Source organism: Taudactylus pleione, unplaced genomic scaffold (genome assembly GCF_031769625.1).
Source record: "Taudactylus pleione unplaced genomic scaffold, aTauple2 ptg000256l, whole genome shotgun sequence".
NCBI lineage: Eukaryota > Metazoa > Chordata > Amphibia > Anura > Myobatrachidae > Taudactylus > Taudactylus pleione.
The window spans coordinates 14,552,678-14,571,724 of record NW_028284658.1 but is presented as its reverse complement, the minus strand read 5'-3'; the positions used below and the strand labels follow the sequence as shown (position 1 = coordinate 14,571,724).

Below are 19,047 nucleotides of genomic sequence, written 5' to 3'. Positions count from 1 at the left end.
CGAATGGAATGAGGTGCTCGAAAGGAATGAAACGAAGGTACAGTATAAGGTCTTCTGGGAGCTGGAGCAGTAGACTGGAGGAAAGAGGACTTACCCCCTGTGGCCTGGGTTATCCACTTGTCCAATTCCGGGCCAAAAAGCATGTCACACGTGAATGGTAAACCCTCAACCGCATGCTTGGACTCTGCGTCCGCCTGCCAAGCGCGCAGCCACAGAGCTCTGTGTACTGAAATAGCAGACGCAGATATGCGAGCACTAATCTGACTAATATCCTTAGAAGCTTCTCCCAGGTAAACTGCAGACTCACGGATGTGTTCTGCTAGTAGACGTAATTCTGCTCTGGAAGTACCCGAGTCCAAACCTGTAATCGACTGGTCAGCCCAGCAAACCACAGCCTTGTTAACCCAGGCAGTAACAAGGGTAGGTCTAAGTTGAACTCCCGCTGCGGTATATATAGACCTTAGTGTTGTCTCCAACTTACGAACTGAAGGGTCCTTTAAAACAGTAGCTCCCGGCACCGGAAGTGCGGTTTTCTTAGAAAGAAGGGAAACAGATGCATCTACAGGAGGAGGTGTTTCCCACTTCTCCATCAGCTAGACTGAAACCTACGTGGAATTTGGAACCGCTTATCCAGCTGTTTCCAGGCTACTGATAACTGCTGTTGAAGTTGTTGTTCGTGAAATAGTTCACACTCCTGGGATGCAGTAACTATCTCCTCAGGCAAATTAAGGACCTTTCTGACTGCCAGAGATCCCACCCCGGGGGAGGCAGACTAACTCCTGAGGGGTTTCTTGTAAAACTTCCTCCAATTCACCCACTTCGGTATCATCTGTGGCGAGGAATTCTACGTCCAACTCTTCTGACTGGAGAACAGTCAGAGTATGCTTTTGTGACTATTTTTGGTAGTAAGTGGAGGGTGCAGGCACCGCTGTACCATCACCTGAACCAGGGTGTCTAGAGACTTGGTTAACCCAGCTACCCAGGGAGGTTGAGACCTGTGCGCCTCAGTTCGATATTAAGTCTGACATAACTCCTACCATGTCAGCGGCCCACGGCGGAGAAGGTGAGCTAGTAATCGCCATCTGTGAATCCGTTGTTATACAAGCATCACATAACGTGGACCCAGTGGCATGTGGCTTGGTCTGTTTGTTGTTACACTTGGAACAGACAAACAGCCTTTGAGAAGCCTTGGTTTTGTTGGACATGGTACACACAGTCACCCAGAGAAACACAGCATAAAACAGAAGAGACACAGACAAGATAAAACAAGGCGGCTGTGGGACACAGAGGAGGAGAAACCCCCCTCCCACAGATCAGATTCCCCTGCACTTACACCCCAGTTACTTACAGCCTCTTTACCAGGGATGTAATCAGGAGATGCAACTGTCCTGCAGCACAGGAATGGCAGCAGAGGAATCCAGCCTTCTGTGTCTCTTACACTGCAATCTCCTGGTAATAGAGATGCAGGATGAGCTGCTGTGTATGAAAGAGCGGCAGCCCCGCTGTTACACAGCCGCTTGCCGCTGGAGGAGAGAGACCCGCGCTGCCTATAAGCTCCGCCCCCTTCTTTATGCCCTAAAGGGCTATACAAGATGGCTGTCTGTGGCCATTAACCCCCCCCCCCGCGTGTACAGCGGGGAGAGTTGGAGCAGGTGGCCGCGCTTGTAGCGCACTTAATCTGCTGCCCCGCGCCACTGTACCAGCGGGGAGGGGGAGAGCCGGGTGCCGTTCGCTGTAGCGCACTTAGCAGCCCAGCGACTCATGCAACAGCGGGAATAGGGAGTTCAGGAAGCCGCTCTGTAGTGCTCTGAATTAGCTGCCCAGCACACTAAGTTTGTAATAACGCTGGGCAGCGGCGGGGCTGGGAGCCGGGGGATGCACAGGTGGTTACTCACTGCGTGGTCCCCGATAGTCTCTCTGCAGTCAGCACTTCTCTTCTTCCTGTTGAGAAATGTGCTGTGGCGGTAAGGAGCAGTCAGTGCTTTTCATATAAGCGCTGCGCACTCCTTCCTGCCTTCTATAAGGACAGGGCACCAGGTACCCGGACCCCACCTTTAGAGAGGTGGCGAAGGGTACCCAAAAGTGTCAAAAGATGTAAAAAAAATAAAGAAATCTAAATAAATAAAATAAATGTATTGCTGGAGCACACGGATTGTGACCAGCTCCTAGTAGGCACATTTACTAAACTGAGGGCTGATGGGGCATAGAGGGGGAGGAGCTTCACACTTCTAAATGAATTAAAGTGTCGGTTTTAGTTATCCACGCCTGTATACCCCAGCATAAGCACCTCCAGTTTCCCCTAGTGGATGAAATAGAAATATATAGTTTACACTGTTGAAATTAATGGAGAGGATGTAAATGGGAGATATACTCACTCTGTTGTCTCTTCAGCTGTAGCTCTACATATATATCACCTGACCACTTCCTCAGACTGATGAAACATGTAGCTCTACAGCTGAGGAGACCCAATTTACAATTTTTGTTTTAATAGGAATTCTATCCTTGCTTTTTCCTGCTCATCTCCATTAGGGTTTATTGTTAACCCATAGGGCCATATTCAGTTTGAAGCGAAATGTCAGAATCATGTAATTTTCGCCTATTTCCAATATCCCCGTTTTCAATTTCATTGACTTTTCGCAGGTTCGAAAAGTCTTGGGAAAAAAAAAGGGGATAACTATTCACCACTGAAATAGGTAGCGAAAAAAAGTGCAGAATTGGGGTTTAGGGTTGCAGGCTTAAAAAAAAAAAAAAAAAAATAGCCTGCACCCCTGGGAATGTCATTTAAAAATAAACAGTGTCAAAGAAAATGAAGAAAAAAAAATTCGGGACACCCCAAAAAATGTACTTAAATTTTGGGGGTAAAAAAATAAATAGGGAACACACTTCTAAAATAGCCAAATTAAATTCAGAGAGCAACCCAAGTATGCGGCAGGTGTTTTCATTGCAGGAGTAGCGGCAGGTGCATTTTTGCTGAATTTTTAAAAATCATTTTAGGGACTTAAAAAAAAAATGCTTACCCCCATTATCATGTACCCTAAATTGGATAGCAATAGTAATTTTTACAAAAAAAAAAAAAAAAAAAAAAAAAAAAAAGAATTCTAGGTTCTATTCTTTACCCCTTCTTCATAGCCGCAAATATGTACCTGCCGCGGCTATTACAAACCATGACTTCCTTATGGTACCCATAGTTATCCCCCATGTCTGGACCTCTTTAGGGGGGTCCCAGGCTCATTTCCCGAAAATGACAGTTTTTTTTTTCGCAGATCCAATTTCGCCGGGTCCCGTTTTCGCTCCTTTTAAATTGAATACGGGGATAAGCGGGCATGCGCCCGATACTTTATCCCCACTCTAACCTCCGATGTGGAGTGAAAAGTCCAGCACGGACTTTTCGCTCCCATTTTGGATATGGCCATAATATCCACCAGTTTCCCCTATTATGCTAGCGCAAATGCCCAGGTTGCAATTTTTTTTCCCATAAATGTACATTGCCCACATCCACTTGGACTATCAGATGTCCAAACGGTAAGAAACATTTTTTTTTTACAAATAAAAAACGTAAAATTACAAAAAAAAGCTTTAGGATACTCGGCTTATTCCATTGGGACTCCTATATAAAGTGTAATTTATTCAAATGTATCCACTACAGAAGAAATGCAACTATTAAGATTTTGTTATAATGTACAGTAATTATTAATATTGGGACACGTAACACCTTTTATTATATCTACCACAGATTCTTATATTAGCTTATTTGTGTAAATTTGCTGCTTGCACATATTTGCGCTATTACTTTGTTACATATATCTCTACCATGTACGGGATGACTGCTATCTTCACAGCTGCAATAGTGTGCAAACAGACAAAACATAAGGTAATATACAGTGGCGCTTGAAAGTTTGTGAACCCTTAGGAACTTTCTATATTTCTGCTGAAATTTGGCCTTTAAACTACCTCAGATTTTCACACAAGTACTAAAAGTAGAACCAAATCAAACAAATGAGACAAAAAAAATTTAGACATGCTCATTTTTTTATTGAGGAAAATGATTCATCACAGATATGACAAAAGTAGTGAACTTTGCTTTTCAATATCTGGTATGATCCCCTTGTGCAGCAATAACTGCTTCTAAACATTTACGGTAACCGTTGATTAGTCCTGAACATCGGCTTGGAGGAATTTTACCCCATTACTCCATATAAAACAGCTTACTCTATTATGTTAGTGGGTTTCCTTCCATGAACTGCTTGCTTCAGGTCCTTCCACAATATTTCAATGTCGTTGTCTCTCTACATGACCCACGTTCTCTTGAGATGCAGCTCATGGACAGAGACATTTTCTTTTAGAATATTCTGGTATAATTCAGAATTTATTGTCCCATCAATTATGACAAGCAAAACAGGCCCAAACCGTGATACCACCACCACCGTGTTTCACAGATGGTATGAGGGTTTTTATGCTGGAATACAGTGTTCTCCTTTCTCCAAACATAATGCTTCTTATTTAAACCAAAAAACTTTATATTGGACTAATCTGTCCACAAAACATTGTTCCAATAGTCATCTGGCTTGCCCAGGTAATCTTTAGCAAACTGCAGATGGGCAGCAATGTTCTTTATGGAGAGCAGTGACTTTCTCCTTGCAATCCTGCCATGCACACCATTGTTGTCAGCGTTCTCCTGATGGTGGACTCATGAACACATTAGCGAATTTGAGAAAGGCCTTCCAGTTGCTTAGGGGTTACCTTGGGTTCCTTTGTGACCTTGCACACTATTAGACGCCTTGATCTTGGCGTGGTCTTTGTTGGTCGATGGAGGATAATAATGGTCTGGAATTTCCTACCATTGTCATTCTCATAGAAAGAAAATACATGACTAATTACACCTTCAAAATATCAACTAAGCCTAAAGGTTCACATACTTTTGACACTCACAGATATGGGACAATAGATAATTTTCTTAAAAAAAAATGAGCATGTCTAATTTTTGCTTGTGTGAAAATCTGAGCTAGTTTTAGACCAAATTTCAACAGACATATAGAAAATTCTAAAGAGTTCACAAACTTTCAAGCACCACTATATAAGTTACTATACGCTGTTTATGTAAATCATTTATTGGTATTGTGTATATAAATTATTGTGTATATAAAATTGTGTATATAAATTATTCCACACCCAGGTGACTCCTGACAACGCCAGTGTTCTCTTTAACAAATCTGAAGCACATCTCTGGTCTCTGCAAACCCAAGTATATTTGGTGCTCATCACCCAAAAACCAAAAGCTTTAAATCTAATGACTATCTCAGAGAAATCAAGTCAGCTCCCGCAAATCATGGGCTATTACATTTGCACCTTGGTATTTCCTCTTTGATATACAAAAAAACTACAATAAACTGGCTTCTTCGATCTTAAATGCAACCAAGTGTTTGACTGCAAACTGTTGAAAACACCCAGAAGCTCCACACTTGCTTTAAAGTAAAATATTGCATGTTGTTTCCATGTATGTAATTTCCCCTTACCCAAAACCCATACAATAAAAAGGTGCCTCCTCTTGAGAACATTATTTAACTAAAGCAATAACAGGCATGCCTTTACTTTCAGGACTATTGTGGTACTGACCGCAAGCGCACCGTCAGCCTGCTCAAACACCCTGTTTTCCTTGCATTAAAAACACTTGCCATTATTCTTCGTGTTACACTTACCAATACAATTACGTGCTACTACTGTAAAACTGCTCTAGTCCTTTGCTATAATTTCATTTATACATCTCTTGTATACTGTACACGTAAAAGACACTTCTAAAAAATCAACCTTAATTTATAGGGCAAATCATCCAGAATGAGACAAATTAAACAGTTATGATTGTCTGAGAAGTTTAAAACCGGTTTCAATACATTAAACCTGAGAATGGTAATTTACTATTGATTCACGCTACCATTAAGTGCTTGTACTGAAGAATACAGGTATAAGGGCCAACACATGCACAGATATAGGCAGAAGTTTATACGTAATCATGTTGACATTGAAATGTGGAGAAAACTAAATAAAAGTCAGTGCAGACAAGACGGGTAATACTAACATGGGTAGAAGAGAGAAAGCCTTATATATAGCCTGTAAGGATGAATCAAAGCTACTTGCCCACGATACCCATTTCACAAAAAGCAGCAATAAACTCAGGTGCAATACTGGAGAAGTTGACCAATTGGAGGTCAACAAAAAGACAGACATCAGATGTGGTTTTACATGAAACCTTGTTGTTGCCCCAGTTGGCTGTGGGAAGGATGAAATCACTATGGCTCAACAAATTATTTTGTCATGCTAAAAATTATGATAGCTTTGATAAGCCATAAAAGCCATCTAGACAGCCACACATGAAATGAGACTAGGATATAGAAGCGACTTTCCGAAAAAAACAAACAATTGCAACAAATCACATGATCACAGTGCTTTAAAATCAAGCTTTGTTTTTGTCTCCCTATTCTTACCACAATCAACCATTTCCACATCTTGACTGGCTCCAACGTCATCTTCCTGAGGAACCCTTTTCAATAACACACTTCTATACACCTGACAAAATAAGAACAAAATGACAAATGCAATTCCCAATAGCTTTGTGTATACAATATTAATATATACACTAGCATTTGCTCGCTCAGATTCCCGAATGCATAACCGGATCGATCGCTCTCTCTCTCGACTCGCGCTCTCTCTCTAAACTCTCTTTCTCTCTCTCAAGGAAAACAGGTGGCACTCCAGGACTGAATAGGCGAAGAAAAAGCTGTTGCTTTAATGCAACTTTTCAGGGTTACACCTCCGTCATCAGGACACACAGCGATAAAGTAACACACAACAATAGTACATTTGTGTGTGAAACATGTCTGCTGTAGACCGTGACTAATTTACATGAATAATGGTTTATTCATTTAACTTTGTCACTGTCTACAGCAGACATGTTTCACACACTAATCTCCCCCTAGCGGCTGTGAAAGTCCCGGGACCCGGTGGTCGTCACTTCCGGGGTGACGTCAGCGTGGAAACCAAAGTAGAGGTCCTAACGCCGGGGAACGGGCTGCACGCTGCGGATGAGAGCACCTGTCTGTAAGTATATATATATTTGTTGTGTGTCACTGTATCGCTGTGTGTCCTGACGGAGATGTAACCCCGAAACGTTGCATTCAAGCACCAGCTTTTTCTTCGCCTATTCAGTCCTGGAGTGCCATTTATTCCTTTTGAGATTTATATATATATATATATATATATATATATATATATATATATATATATATATATATATATATATTACACACACACATAATTTGATAGTGTATACTAGGCCTAAATATAGAAAATGGATTTAAATTGCATTATATTTTCTTGCCATCTACTCCTTATTCTGTTAATGACTAAATAGCTATGCCCTAACTAAGTGGCTGATTCAATTAGACGCAAAGATAGGTCATTGCTGGAGGTTCCATGTCGCAGCAAGGGCACATAATGAACCTCACAGCTAATTGAATTGGACAAGTGAATATTATATTTACTTACATGACTGTGCGCTTGTGGTTGATTTCTGTAACATTTCATGATGTCCTGAAATAGCTGATCTTCTTTTGTAATCTAAGGGGGAACAAGTAGATCATATTATTATTCCTTTGAATTCGTATATTGTAAAATATAAAAGGTGCATATTGAGGTTTCATGATGATGGTACTCACTTTACCTGTACCTAGCAGGGTATTCTTACATATTATTCACATTTTTACATATAATTTGTGAAAGCAGATTCCACCAACAAAACGTGAATGCTGCTAAAAAAGTAACTTTACTAGCAAGTCAACAAAAACAAAACACACTCCATTAAAGGATTTAGGGGTATATTTACAAAGCGGTGTCTTGCTTCTCGGCAGGTTGTAGCTCAAAATTTAAAGCTGCACTAATATTAAGTACAAAATAGGCAGGGCGTACTACTTATTAGTGTAATTTAAAATTTTGATCGTAAACCATGCTGAGAAGCGTCAGCTTCCAAAAGTCACCACTTTGTAACTAAACCCCTTGGTGTGAGAAATGTCCCTTTGTCTTACACAGGGAGGTACCTAAACCTTTGAAACATTCCCATCATAACCCAACTCTGAATCGTTTCATAGATTGTGATGCTACGGGTGACTCATATGTTCACTATGAATACTAGTGAAACTATTTTGGGTCAAAGTACAGGTGTGTCCTCGCGCATCTTTGCTGCAGTCGTGCCAAACCGCCCCCTCTCTGATGCGCCAGGACCCATGAGACTGTTAGCCCTGATCGATTTTCGCATCTTTCTTGCTGAATATGCGCCTAAGCCGCAATGTGACAGGGACTCACCAGAAGACTGTGCTGATTAACTGGATATGCGACACTTGTATATCTGTGTGTGACAAAGTTTTTGAAACAGCATACAAAGTGCTATGATACAGTGGCTACGGCTTTTTTTCCACGCAAAGTTCCCTTTACAGACTCAGTAGCACACAGATATACAAGTGTTGCGTAATCAGCACAGTCTCCTGGTGCGTCCTAGTCCATCGAATTGCGACTTAGGGGACACAGGCTATAGACAGTGGGTATAGGCTGGCATAGGAGTCCAGGCACCAAACAGTTAATCTTTTTCTTCCAGCAGTACCTGCTCCTTCACCCTTATACCTCACCCTCAGCCCCAGGCAGGCCAGTTAAGTTAGCAAGCCCAATGCAGGAGCGAGAAGGAGAAGGAAGACCGACACACACAGTCTACCAAACCCGGTAATAAATCCTTGCAGAAGGTGGTTTACGGGCATTCAGCATGGTACGAATGACCGATTTGGAGAACCCCTTAGCTCTCAGGGCAGATATCTCAAGAGCCACCCTGTCAAAGCGAAATGGGCCAGATCCAGGGGGAAGCACAGGCCCTGAGACAGAAGAACCAGCCGTAGAGTAAGAATCTGCAAAGTGTCGAAGAGGCCTAGGAGATCCGCGTAACAAGCTCGCTGCGGCTAAATGGGAACTACAAGGATCACAACTTCAACTTGCAGAGGACCTTTGGAATCAGCAAGATTTTGGAGGAAATGTACAGTAAAGGTTTTAGGTGGGTGTGGAAAAAATGCTGCAATGTAAGAATGCTTTCAAAAATAGTGTTAATATATTATTGTCAATTAACAAAATGCAAAGTGAATGAACAGAAAAGAAATCTAAATCAATATTTGGTGTGACCACCCATTGCCTTCAAAACAGCATTGTGGATGTAGGCTTGCTCAAATCCTTCTGTCTCCATGTAATCCCAGACAGACTCGTTAAGATCAGGGCTCTGTGGGGGCCATAAGATCACTTCCAGGACTCCTTGCTGTTTACGCTGAAGATAGTTCTTAATGACATTGGTTGTATGTTTGGGGTCGTTGTCCTGCTGCAGAATAAATTTGGAGCCAATCAGGCACCTCCCAGATGGCACTGCATGAATGATCACACTTACTGAGGAAGCAGTTGATATTTGGTGGAGGCGGAGAAACGCGTATTGACCACTGATTTTAATGCCGGCTGACTTCTCTTTACAGACCGCTGCTAACCTCCGTTAAGACTCTGTACAGATGTGCCCACATACAAGTCGCGCCACACAACGCGGGAGCTCAGTGAGACTCGGTAGCGCAGAGCGTATTTTATCTTCAAATGCGTCTTGTTCGCACAGCTATGTGAAACGATAGCGCAAGCAGCTTCTTCTGATTAAAATTATATGCAGCTTGCCTATATTCAGTATGTGACTGCGGGTGTATCTGCATGCTAAACACTACGTTACAGTGTTACAGCCGCTGACACTAACATAGCATTTCACATGTAGATACACCCGCACTCGCTCAGAGAACATAGGCATGCTGCATATCATTTTAATCAGCAGAAGCTGCTTGTGCCATCTATTTGCATGTAGATACACCCACACTCGCTCAGAGAACATAGGCATGCTGCATATAATTTTAATCAGCAGAAGCTGCTTGTGCCATCTATTCGCATTGTTGTGTGACTAAGACTCATTTGAAAGTAAACAGACGCACAAAAAGACGCTCGGCGCTACAGAGACATGCCACGGCGCGACTAGAATGGCTGTTTAATGCGCCAGGAGGCCCATCTGTAAGTACATGACCACCGGATTTGGCTGCGGAGCATAAGGGCAGCAAGCAGATAGTGTGTACTTGGAAGCTTCAGAAGAACAGAGTAGAGAATGTTGTAAAGTGAAACAAAAAAGTTGTTTTCCATTTTTTTTTTATCATGGCCATGATTGACTGTTTTGAAAGAAAAGCATTATGTTGCTAAATTTCTGCAAAGCTGCCTCCCTATGCATCTTTTGTTATTAACCACTAACTTTGTTACAATTGCAAAGGAAAACATATGCAACATTGTTTTCTTCTGTCATCATTTGGAATTCACTGCCCAAACCACAGTACAAGTTGTGTACCTGTCGTTTGTTTTCTATACAGCAAAATTGAATAACATCTTCCAGTAAAAGACTGTGTGCTATTGCAGGAAAGTTTTCACCAACAATTTGTTTTATACAGACACCACTGCTTCTATTTGTTATAATAAATCAAGAAGCCACCAAAAAAAAAAAATGAAAAAAAAAAAAATCAGAAGGCATCTTTTTTTGATCAAGGACTGTATGCTATGGAGCTTTTACCATTGTCCTGCTTTATCATCGTGCTACTGCTTCTATCTGCTCTATTAAATAAACAAGTTTACTAACGTTATTAGTAACAGTTTATTTTATGCCAACAGCCTACTTTCTGCTTTTTCACACTAAAGGTGCGTACACACGTAATGATGTAAGTAACCAACGATTTTCGTTGAACGATTTTCGTTCACTTTTACAAAGTAGTTGGTTTTACTTTACATAATAAACGATTTTCTGTGTGTTGAAGGAAAAATGTATCAACTTCTAATGAAAATCATTCAGTTGGCCCAGTCTGACTGAACTACAATCGACAAACGTGAACGCGCATGAACGATAATCGTTCATCATTTTACACTGAACGATTTTTTTGAACGATTGAACGATGACGACATCGTTATAGTTAAATCATCCAAAAAATCGTTACGTGTGTACGCACCTTAAGGCTTTCAAGGAGAACAGCTTACTGGATTGGATGTAGAGATTCTAATGATTAATTGAATCGTTAAATTATTATGAACAGAGGGCTAGATTTGAGAAGGGAAATTGTTGTAGAATTAAATGTGTTTTTTTGTATGGCTATTAATATATATATAAAAAAATCACTATATATAAATAAGAATTTAGCAATAATTACTTGTGCTTAATATTAATACTATGTATTATTGGCTTCAAATTTTTTAAATGATTTATAAAAGGTTAATAGAAACCGGCCGGTATTAAACTATCTATATATTATTGGATTGCTTAATATATTTTAATGTTTTAAGCTGCATACACACACACAACGATTTTTTTAATGATTATCGTTAAACGATATCGTTTAACGTAAATTGATGGCAAAAATCGTTCACTTTCTGAGTCAAACGATGAACGATTATCGTTCATGCGCGTTCACGTTTGTAGTTTGTCGTTTAGTCAGACTTGTCAACTCAACGATTTTCATTAAGGGAATATGCAAAAATCGTTTGTAGTTCATAAAAATCGTTCATGACATTTAGTAAATGAACAACTTTAGTAAACGATTTTAGTAAATTTTTTCAAGGGAAAAAATCGCTTACTCAAATCGTTCATTAAAAAAATCGTTGTGTGTGTATGCAGCTTGAGTAATAATTGTTACAATAATTATATAAACAGTGTTTACCAGCACCTTTTTTACCATTTTTTCTGTTAAACATATGTGGGGGAGAGTAGTCCCATATTTTTAAAACCACAGCTAAACCACTCCACCGCACTAAATTGTATTGGCTCCAGGTCCTTCCTTTCTTTTTCATTCTGAAAAAATACCTGCCTGTCTTTCTCAGCATTGAGTACACAATTAAACCTGACCAAATCTTCTCCAGTTGCTGGAATGCAGCCCCAAACTTGCAAGGAGCCTACACCATGCTTCACTGTTGCATGCAGACACTTATTATTGTACTGCTCTCCAGCCCGTCGTTGAACATTCTGCCTTCTGTTACAGCCAAATATTTAAAATTTTGACTCCACAGTCCGGAGCACCTGCTGCTATTTTTCTGCACCCCAGTTCCTATGTTTTCGTGCAGTTAAGTTGTCTGGCCTTGTTTCCACATCAAAAAGGTATGGCTTTTTGGCCACAAATCTTCCATGAAGACCACTTCTTGCCAGACTTCTTCAAACAGTAGACAGCTGTATCTGGGTCCCACTGGTTTCTGCCAGTTCTAAGGTTCTGCCACTACGGCATCTACCAGAAGGGCTCCCATCAGGTTGATGTCAAACAAGCCCCAGCGAAGAATGAGGATCTGAAAGGTGTCTGAAGCACCCACTTATCTGAGTGAATTTCCTGGTGGCTGAGGGTCTGCTTTCCAAATCTGGACCCCGGGGATGAAAACCACCGACAGACGGAAAATGACACTATGCTCAGTTGAACCTCCTTCATGGCACCATGACTGCCATCCTGGTTTATGTAGATGGCTGTCAAATTGTCGGACTGTACCTGGACTGGACGATGCTGGAGGAAGGGCAGAGCTAAGCAAAGAGCTCTGAAGACAGCTAGGAGTTCCAGAATGTTAATCTCTAGCTGGATCTCTAGAGCTGTCCATGGACCCTGGAAGCAAAGGTCTGTTTACAGGTTACTGCCTCCACCAGTGAAGACTTGCGTCGGTGGTGGTGAGGACCCAGTCCTGAATGCAAAAGGGGCAGTGCTTGTCCATGTGGGACCCCTGGAGCCACCACAAGAGGGAGTGCCGTACCACCCAAGAGAGCATGATCGTTTGAGTATTGAGCTGCCCATGGGGCTTGTTCCACCCAGACAGAACTTCGACCTGAATAGCTCAGGAATGAAACTGGGCCTACCCCACCATGTCGAAGGTGGAGACAAGAGAGCCCAGAAACTGCATGCAAGAGTGTATTGACACTCGGCGAATCCTGGCATGTATGACCTGAAAATTTTCTTCCGGGAGGAATACCTGCTGCACATTGGAATCTAGCAAGGCCCCCAGATGGCAAATATCCTGCAAGGAGAATTTCTTAAATTTGATGATCCATCTGTGGGACTAGAGAAGATCCATCATGAGACCAAGTGTCCCCTGAAGACCTCCGGTGACCGGTTGAGGATCAGTAGGTCATCCAGATTAGGTAGAATCCTGATACCTCTGCGCCGCAAATTAGCTGCCGTGGCCGCCATGACTTTCGTGAAGTCACGAGGAGCCGTGGCAAGACCAAATGGCAATGCCTGAAAGTGGAAATGTTCCTCCCGGAAAACAAACATGAGAAAGTGCCGGTTACTGAGCTGGATAGGAGCATTCAAATAGGCATCCTGCATATCCAAGGAGGCCATGAAACCCCCGGCTCCAACGACAGAAAGACTGTGGGTACTCCATGTGGAATCAGGGGATCCGCAAGTACCTGTTGAGGATCTTCAGGTTGAGGATTGACCGGAAGGAACTGTTTGGATTCTGAACAAAGAAGAGGTTGGCATAAAAGTATGTGCCTCTCTGATACAGGGGAATTGGAACAATTACTTTGGAGGCCAGAAGGGAGTGAATGGACTTCTGCAGTGCTTTTGCTGTGCCTGGATCCACCGGAAAGCCTTTGGAAATAAAATTAGTTCGGGGGCCACTCCCGAAAGGTTAGGGCGTAGCAAAGGTGAACAACACCTCACAGGCATCCGACATGGTCACCATCCAAGTCTCCGAGAACAGAAGTCGGTCTCCCACATTGGGATCCCCCTAAGTGGAAGCCTATCCAGTCAAGAGGCAGGCTTGGCAGTAGGCTTGGTGGCAAAGCGTCTAGTAGACCAGGACGGTTTAGCTTGGGGCTTTGAACCCTTGGATGAGCTGGAACCTTGAAAAAGGCTGGCCATTTGCGAATGTCTAATTTTCGCTTTTTGTCTGCAGCGAAAAGCAACCTAGGAGCTGCCGCAGAAGAGAAGGGGATCGGCTTGACGCCGCTACTATGGCGACGATCTTGTCCAAATCTGGACCTTAAGGAATGTTCCCCGAATAAGAAAAAGCCTCCAGGGCTTTCTTAGAGTCTGTCAGCGTGCCAGGAACGAAGCCAGAGGGCTCGCCTAGCAGACACAAAGAATGCAGATACCTTGGAGGTTGAAATACCAGTGTCTATTACTGCCTCTCTGAGATAATCGGCCACAAAAAACAGGAGCTCGTTTCTATGAGGCCATCTTCAAGGGTGTCTGTCCAACCCTAGATGGCTTGAGCAACCCAAGCGGATGCTAGGGCTGGACGAACGATGGCACCTACATGAGAATAAATCTTCCCCTTGAGAGAAGATTCCAGCTTCCCATCTGTTGGATCCTTAAAGGATGCTGTATTAGGAATTGTAAGTTTAGTCTTCATGACTAGGTGGGCAATGTCAGCATCCACCAGAGACTCCCATTTTGCTCGATACGCAGCAGGTAGCAGATTAATAAGAGGCAATGCCTTTGTTAGAAGGTCTTTAACTGAGCAGAAGGGAATTCTGCCGAAAACATCTTCTGAGGCTTGAACACCTGAGCTCTAGCCTTAGGGGCCTGCTCAGCGTACTTGATGCGGAGGACAGCTTTAACCACCTTAATCAGGGCGGCTACATCTATCTGATGTAGGGAGTATTTTGTGATAGAAGAGGTCTCCACATCTGAAGTATTGAACACATGGTTCTCGTGGACTGAGGAAACATCAGAGTCCGAATCATAACTGGACAGGGGTGTAGAACTATCCCATGTGAAGGGTCTGCGCTTGATAGTGCGGTCTTGTCTAGCATCTGTTGCTCTAACCCTTGCACTGACTGCGAGATGGACTGCATCCATGGCTGTTCTATAGCAGTCTGCTGTAAAGTATTCTGAGACGGTACAACAGGGGGCAGCTGGGCCCCTGTAGCGATACTAGCAGGGAATGCAGAACCGGGGGTTGCAAGTTTAACAACTAACTGCAGCATTACCTGTGAGAGAGAGTTAGCCCAAGCCAATTCCTGGCTGGAAACTGTGGCCACCGGACCCTCTTGCTGCGTAGCTGTGAAACACCGGACATCATGGTCAGGAGCCTGAGGAGAAAGTACAAGTCCTGTAGTTACGCAACACAGGAGCACCCCTATCCCTAGGTACCTTGCCTTTGGAAGACATGATACAGCAATCTAGGGCAGTCCCCACGCACAAAGCTAAGAAAACTATAGTGTGCAATGAAGGGGTAGAGCAATGAATGACCTCACCACAATAAGTGAGGCTTTGCAAAAGTGGATATTAACTGAACACCGCAACAATGAGCACTCTAAGCAATCTGCACAGAAAAATTACATACAGAACAGAATAAAGTCAGAAGAATAGAATCAGAGGACAGGAGACATGAGTACTCCAAAACACGATTACATGCACACATTCAATGCAGGAAAAAATGGGTAGTAAATACTCAACAACCCAAACCACACTTGGCAGGAAGGAGCTTTCAGTATAACCTGACCGCTGAGGAGGAGGTATACAGGGATACCAGGAGCCTGTGCTACTCTCCAGAGACTGGCTGCAGCATGCACTGTGGAAAATGGCCACTCAGCATCTCTGTGAGGGAGGGGAGAGAAGGGAACCCCGTCAGAAAGCCTACTATGAGGGGACGTGCCAAGAGGTGGGGGAGGAGCTAGCGAGGAAAGCCTAACTCCCCCTTCTGACATTGACCTCCAGAGCAATGGCCACTTCCTTAGAAGTGCCCTATTGCCTAATGCCCTGGTAGTCTAGCAGAGGTAGCAGGCAGCCTGGATACCTGCTGACAGTACCGCAGGTGGTCTCCCATACCGACGGGGACAGCCGCTAGAATGCGGCTCCCTGCAAGCAGGGCGTCTCTCTTTCTTGTTTCCCTGCGGAACCCTGGTGTGCTGCTGAGGGCCGGGCCAAAGACACAGACCCCCTCGCCAGTGCTGTGACCTCCAGTGCAGGGGGTTTGTAGAGCAACAACACTGGCATCCTGTAGGATGCCTAGTGCTGCCCAATCTTAAAAAAAGTAAAAAGATGAGGCTGCTCAATAGCAGCTGCTGCAGGCACCAGAGTAGAACTGGCCTGCCTGGGGATGGGGTATAGGGGAGAAGCTGGGAGAAAAAGATTAAATCTTTGGATGCCCAGACTTCTACTCCAGCCTATACCTATCTAAAGCCTGTGCCCCCTATGTAGAGAAGAAAAAGGCACCCGACGTTAGCAGAGTTGGATGCGTATTAAGGATTGATATAGGAGGACACTATGGGTCCCACCCAGACTGAAAACTGCAGGAATTCTCATATGATTAATCATACTTGCATGCCTCTCTGAAGTAGTCACTTCTGGTGTAGGCCAGGAAAAGTCAGGGCATTCCCACCGCAAAGGTCATTCAGCCGTCCCAATTCATGTTTGATGGTCTCCCTAACCTGTTTCCTGTGCTCTGTGAGTAGCGTGCTGTTAAGGTTGATTTTGGCGATGTTGTGCATTATTAAAGTTAACTCAACGATATAAAATCCCTCCGAATATGACAAATGTTATTCAATTCTTTAATGCGAAACCTGCTGAAATTTATGGTCAAGTAAAGCAGGTAATTGGTAATGTGAGAAAGTGGTGCGAAATGTTCAATAATGGACAAACATGCATGACAAGGATTGACCGGGACAACCATCACTTGTCACAGTTTTGGGTGGGAGATTTTCAATCATCCACCCCATAGTCAGGACCTTGGTCCAAGCAAGAGTTCCTGGATGGAAAACATTCTGGAAGCGATGATGAATAAAATCCTGCCAGTCAAGAACTTGTTCAATGAAATGGAGGCAGTACAGAAAGGGGATTCTAAAGCTTGCATACAGATCTGATAAATACTTAAATGAAAAAAGGGATTATGTGGAGATATAGACAAAAGTACTTTGTTTAAGAAAAAAAATAAATAAGATTTTTACTTACCGTAAAATCTCTTCCTTGGAGTCCATCTGGGGGATGCCTTACATATGGGTTGTGTGTACTGATGAGTGGAGTCGGACACTAATTGAAAACAGTCTCCCACCCCCTATATAACCCCTCCCTAACCACCGTAAGCTCAGTCTAATATTTAACAAAGCTGGAGGAGAGCCACGGTAGAATTGAGAAACCAGAAACAAGTACCCAGCATGAAAAAAACAAACAAACAAGGGAGGGATCCTTGCTTCTCCCAGATGGGCTCCAAGGAAGAGATTTTTACGGTAAGTAAACATCTTATTTCCTTTATCATCCATCAGGGGCATTCCTTACATATGGCTTATACACTAAAAGCAAGCCAATTAAGGGGGGTAGGAGACCGCTCTAAGAATTTTCCGCCCAACACTACCATCTCTTGTGATGAATGTATGGAAGCGGTAAAATATTGTGAAAGTGTGTACAGATGACCAGGTAGCTGCCTTGCAGAATTGTTCAACCGAGGAACCATGCCGTACAGCCCAAGAAACTCCGACAGCACGAGTTGAATAAGCCCAAATTGAGACCGGAACTGCCATATTTTCGAAGACAAATATGCCTGTCTAATAGCAGAAGTCACCCATCTAGCGATGGACCCTTTTGAGGCAGGCCACCCTCTTTGATTCATCAATCAACACCAACAAGGAATCCATATGCCTCAAGGACGCAGTACGGTCCAAGTACATGCGTAACGCACGTACCACATCCAACAGTGCTAAGGAAGAAACCTCCTGAGTCACACTATCCTCATGAAAAATGTTAAGCGGAGCTTTACAGGAAAGCGCCACTAATTCAGAAACCCTTATGGCCAAACCAATGGCCAAAAGGACAACAACCTTCAGAGTGAGAACGTAATTCTACAGATTCCAAAGGCTCAAATGGTGCATTTTGGAGATCCTCCAAAACTAAATTCAAGTCCCAAGGAGGAACTGGAGGAACATAAGGAGGTTGAATGCGAAGATGTCCTGCAAGAAGGTCTGAACTTCTGGAATGGTAGCGAACGGATCGATAAAACCAAAATCTGTCCTTTAAGAGGACAATTTCAGACCCTTAACCTGCCCATCCTGCAAAAAAGACAAGAGACGAGACACTTGGAACTTTTCTGGTTTGAACTTGTGTTGTTCACACCAAGAAATGTATATCTTCCATATCCTATAATAGATTTGGGAAGTAACTGGTTTACGAGCCTGTATCATGTTTTTCACCACAGACTCTGAAAACCATTCAAGAACCATGCCGTCAAAGCCAAGTGAGGCAAATTGGGGTGACGGCATGGACCCTGAAGAGACAGGTCTGGGCGCAAAGGTAGACTATCTGGAACATCTGCCAACATGTCTCAGAAGAGCTGCATGCCAATGACTGCATGGCCAGTGAGAATGACCGTACACGCCATCTGTCGAATCCTTTGAATTACCCTTGGCAACATTACCAGCGGAGGAAAGATGTATGCCAGCTGAAACCCCCAAGGTGCTGTCATGGCATCCACCAGAACTGCTTTAGGATCCAGAGACTGAGATCTGTACCTTGGAAGCTTCTTGTTTAAACGAGAAGCCATGAAACCTATATCTGGAGATCCCCCATCTGGCTACTATTTCCGCAAACACCTCCTGGTTAATTCCCATTCTCCTGAGTGCACACTGTGGCGACTTAAAAAGTCTGCCTCCCCGTTGTCCACCCCTTAATGTAAATTTCTAAAACAGCCGAAACCCAAATTTCTGTCCAATGAAGGATGTGAGAAACCTCCCTCATTGCGAGCCAGCTGTGTGTACCACCCTGCTTTTTGATGTAAGCAACGGCTCTGGCATGGTCTGATTGTATTCACACTGGTAAATTCTTTAGACACCCCTGAGCCTGAATCAGTGCATAACGAATTGCCCTTAATTCCAATATATTGATAGGCAGAACGGTCTCTTGGACAGACCAAAGGCCTTTCAAGTGTCTGTCTAGGACCACCGCCCCCCAGCCTATAAGGCTGGCATCTGTGGTGACAATGGTCCAGTCTTTTACTGAC

The 19,047-nt window shown here is 43.3% G+C and overlaps 1 protein-coding gene across 3 annotated transcripts in view; it reads right to left on the bottom strand.

Annotated features, from left to right (window-relative positions):
- Window positions 1-19,047, bottom strand: part of RBL1 (RB transcriptional corepressor like 1) — a 170,647-nt gene that overhangs the window by 8,737 nt on the left and 142,863 nt on the right. For 2 of the 3 annotated variants that reach the window (XM_088480668.1, XM_088480669.1), the window contains exons 18-20: window positions 15,047-15,148; window positions 7,540-7,611; window positions 6,480-6,561 (exon numbers count right to left, since the gene is read on the bottom strand). In XM_088480668.1, the coding sequence (XP_088336794.1) occupies window positions 6,480-6,561; window positions 7,540-7,611; window positions 15,047-15,148 (256 nt within the window). The remainder of the gene's footprint in view (window positions 1-6,479; window positions 6,562-7,539; window positions 7,612-15,046; window positions 15,149-19,047) is intronic. The other variant, XM_088480670.1, reaches the window with a different exon arrangement.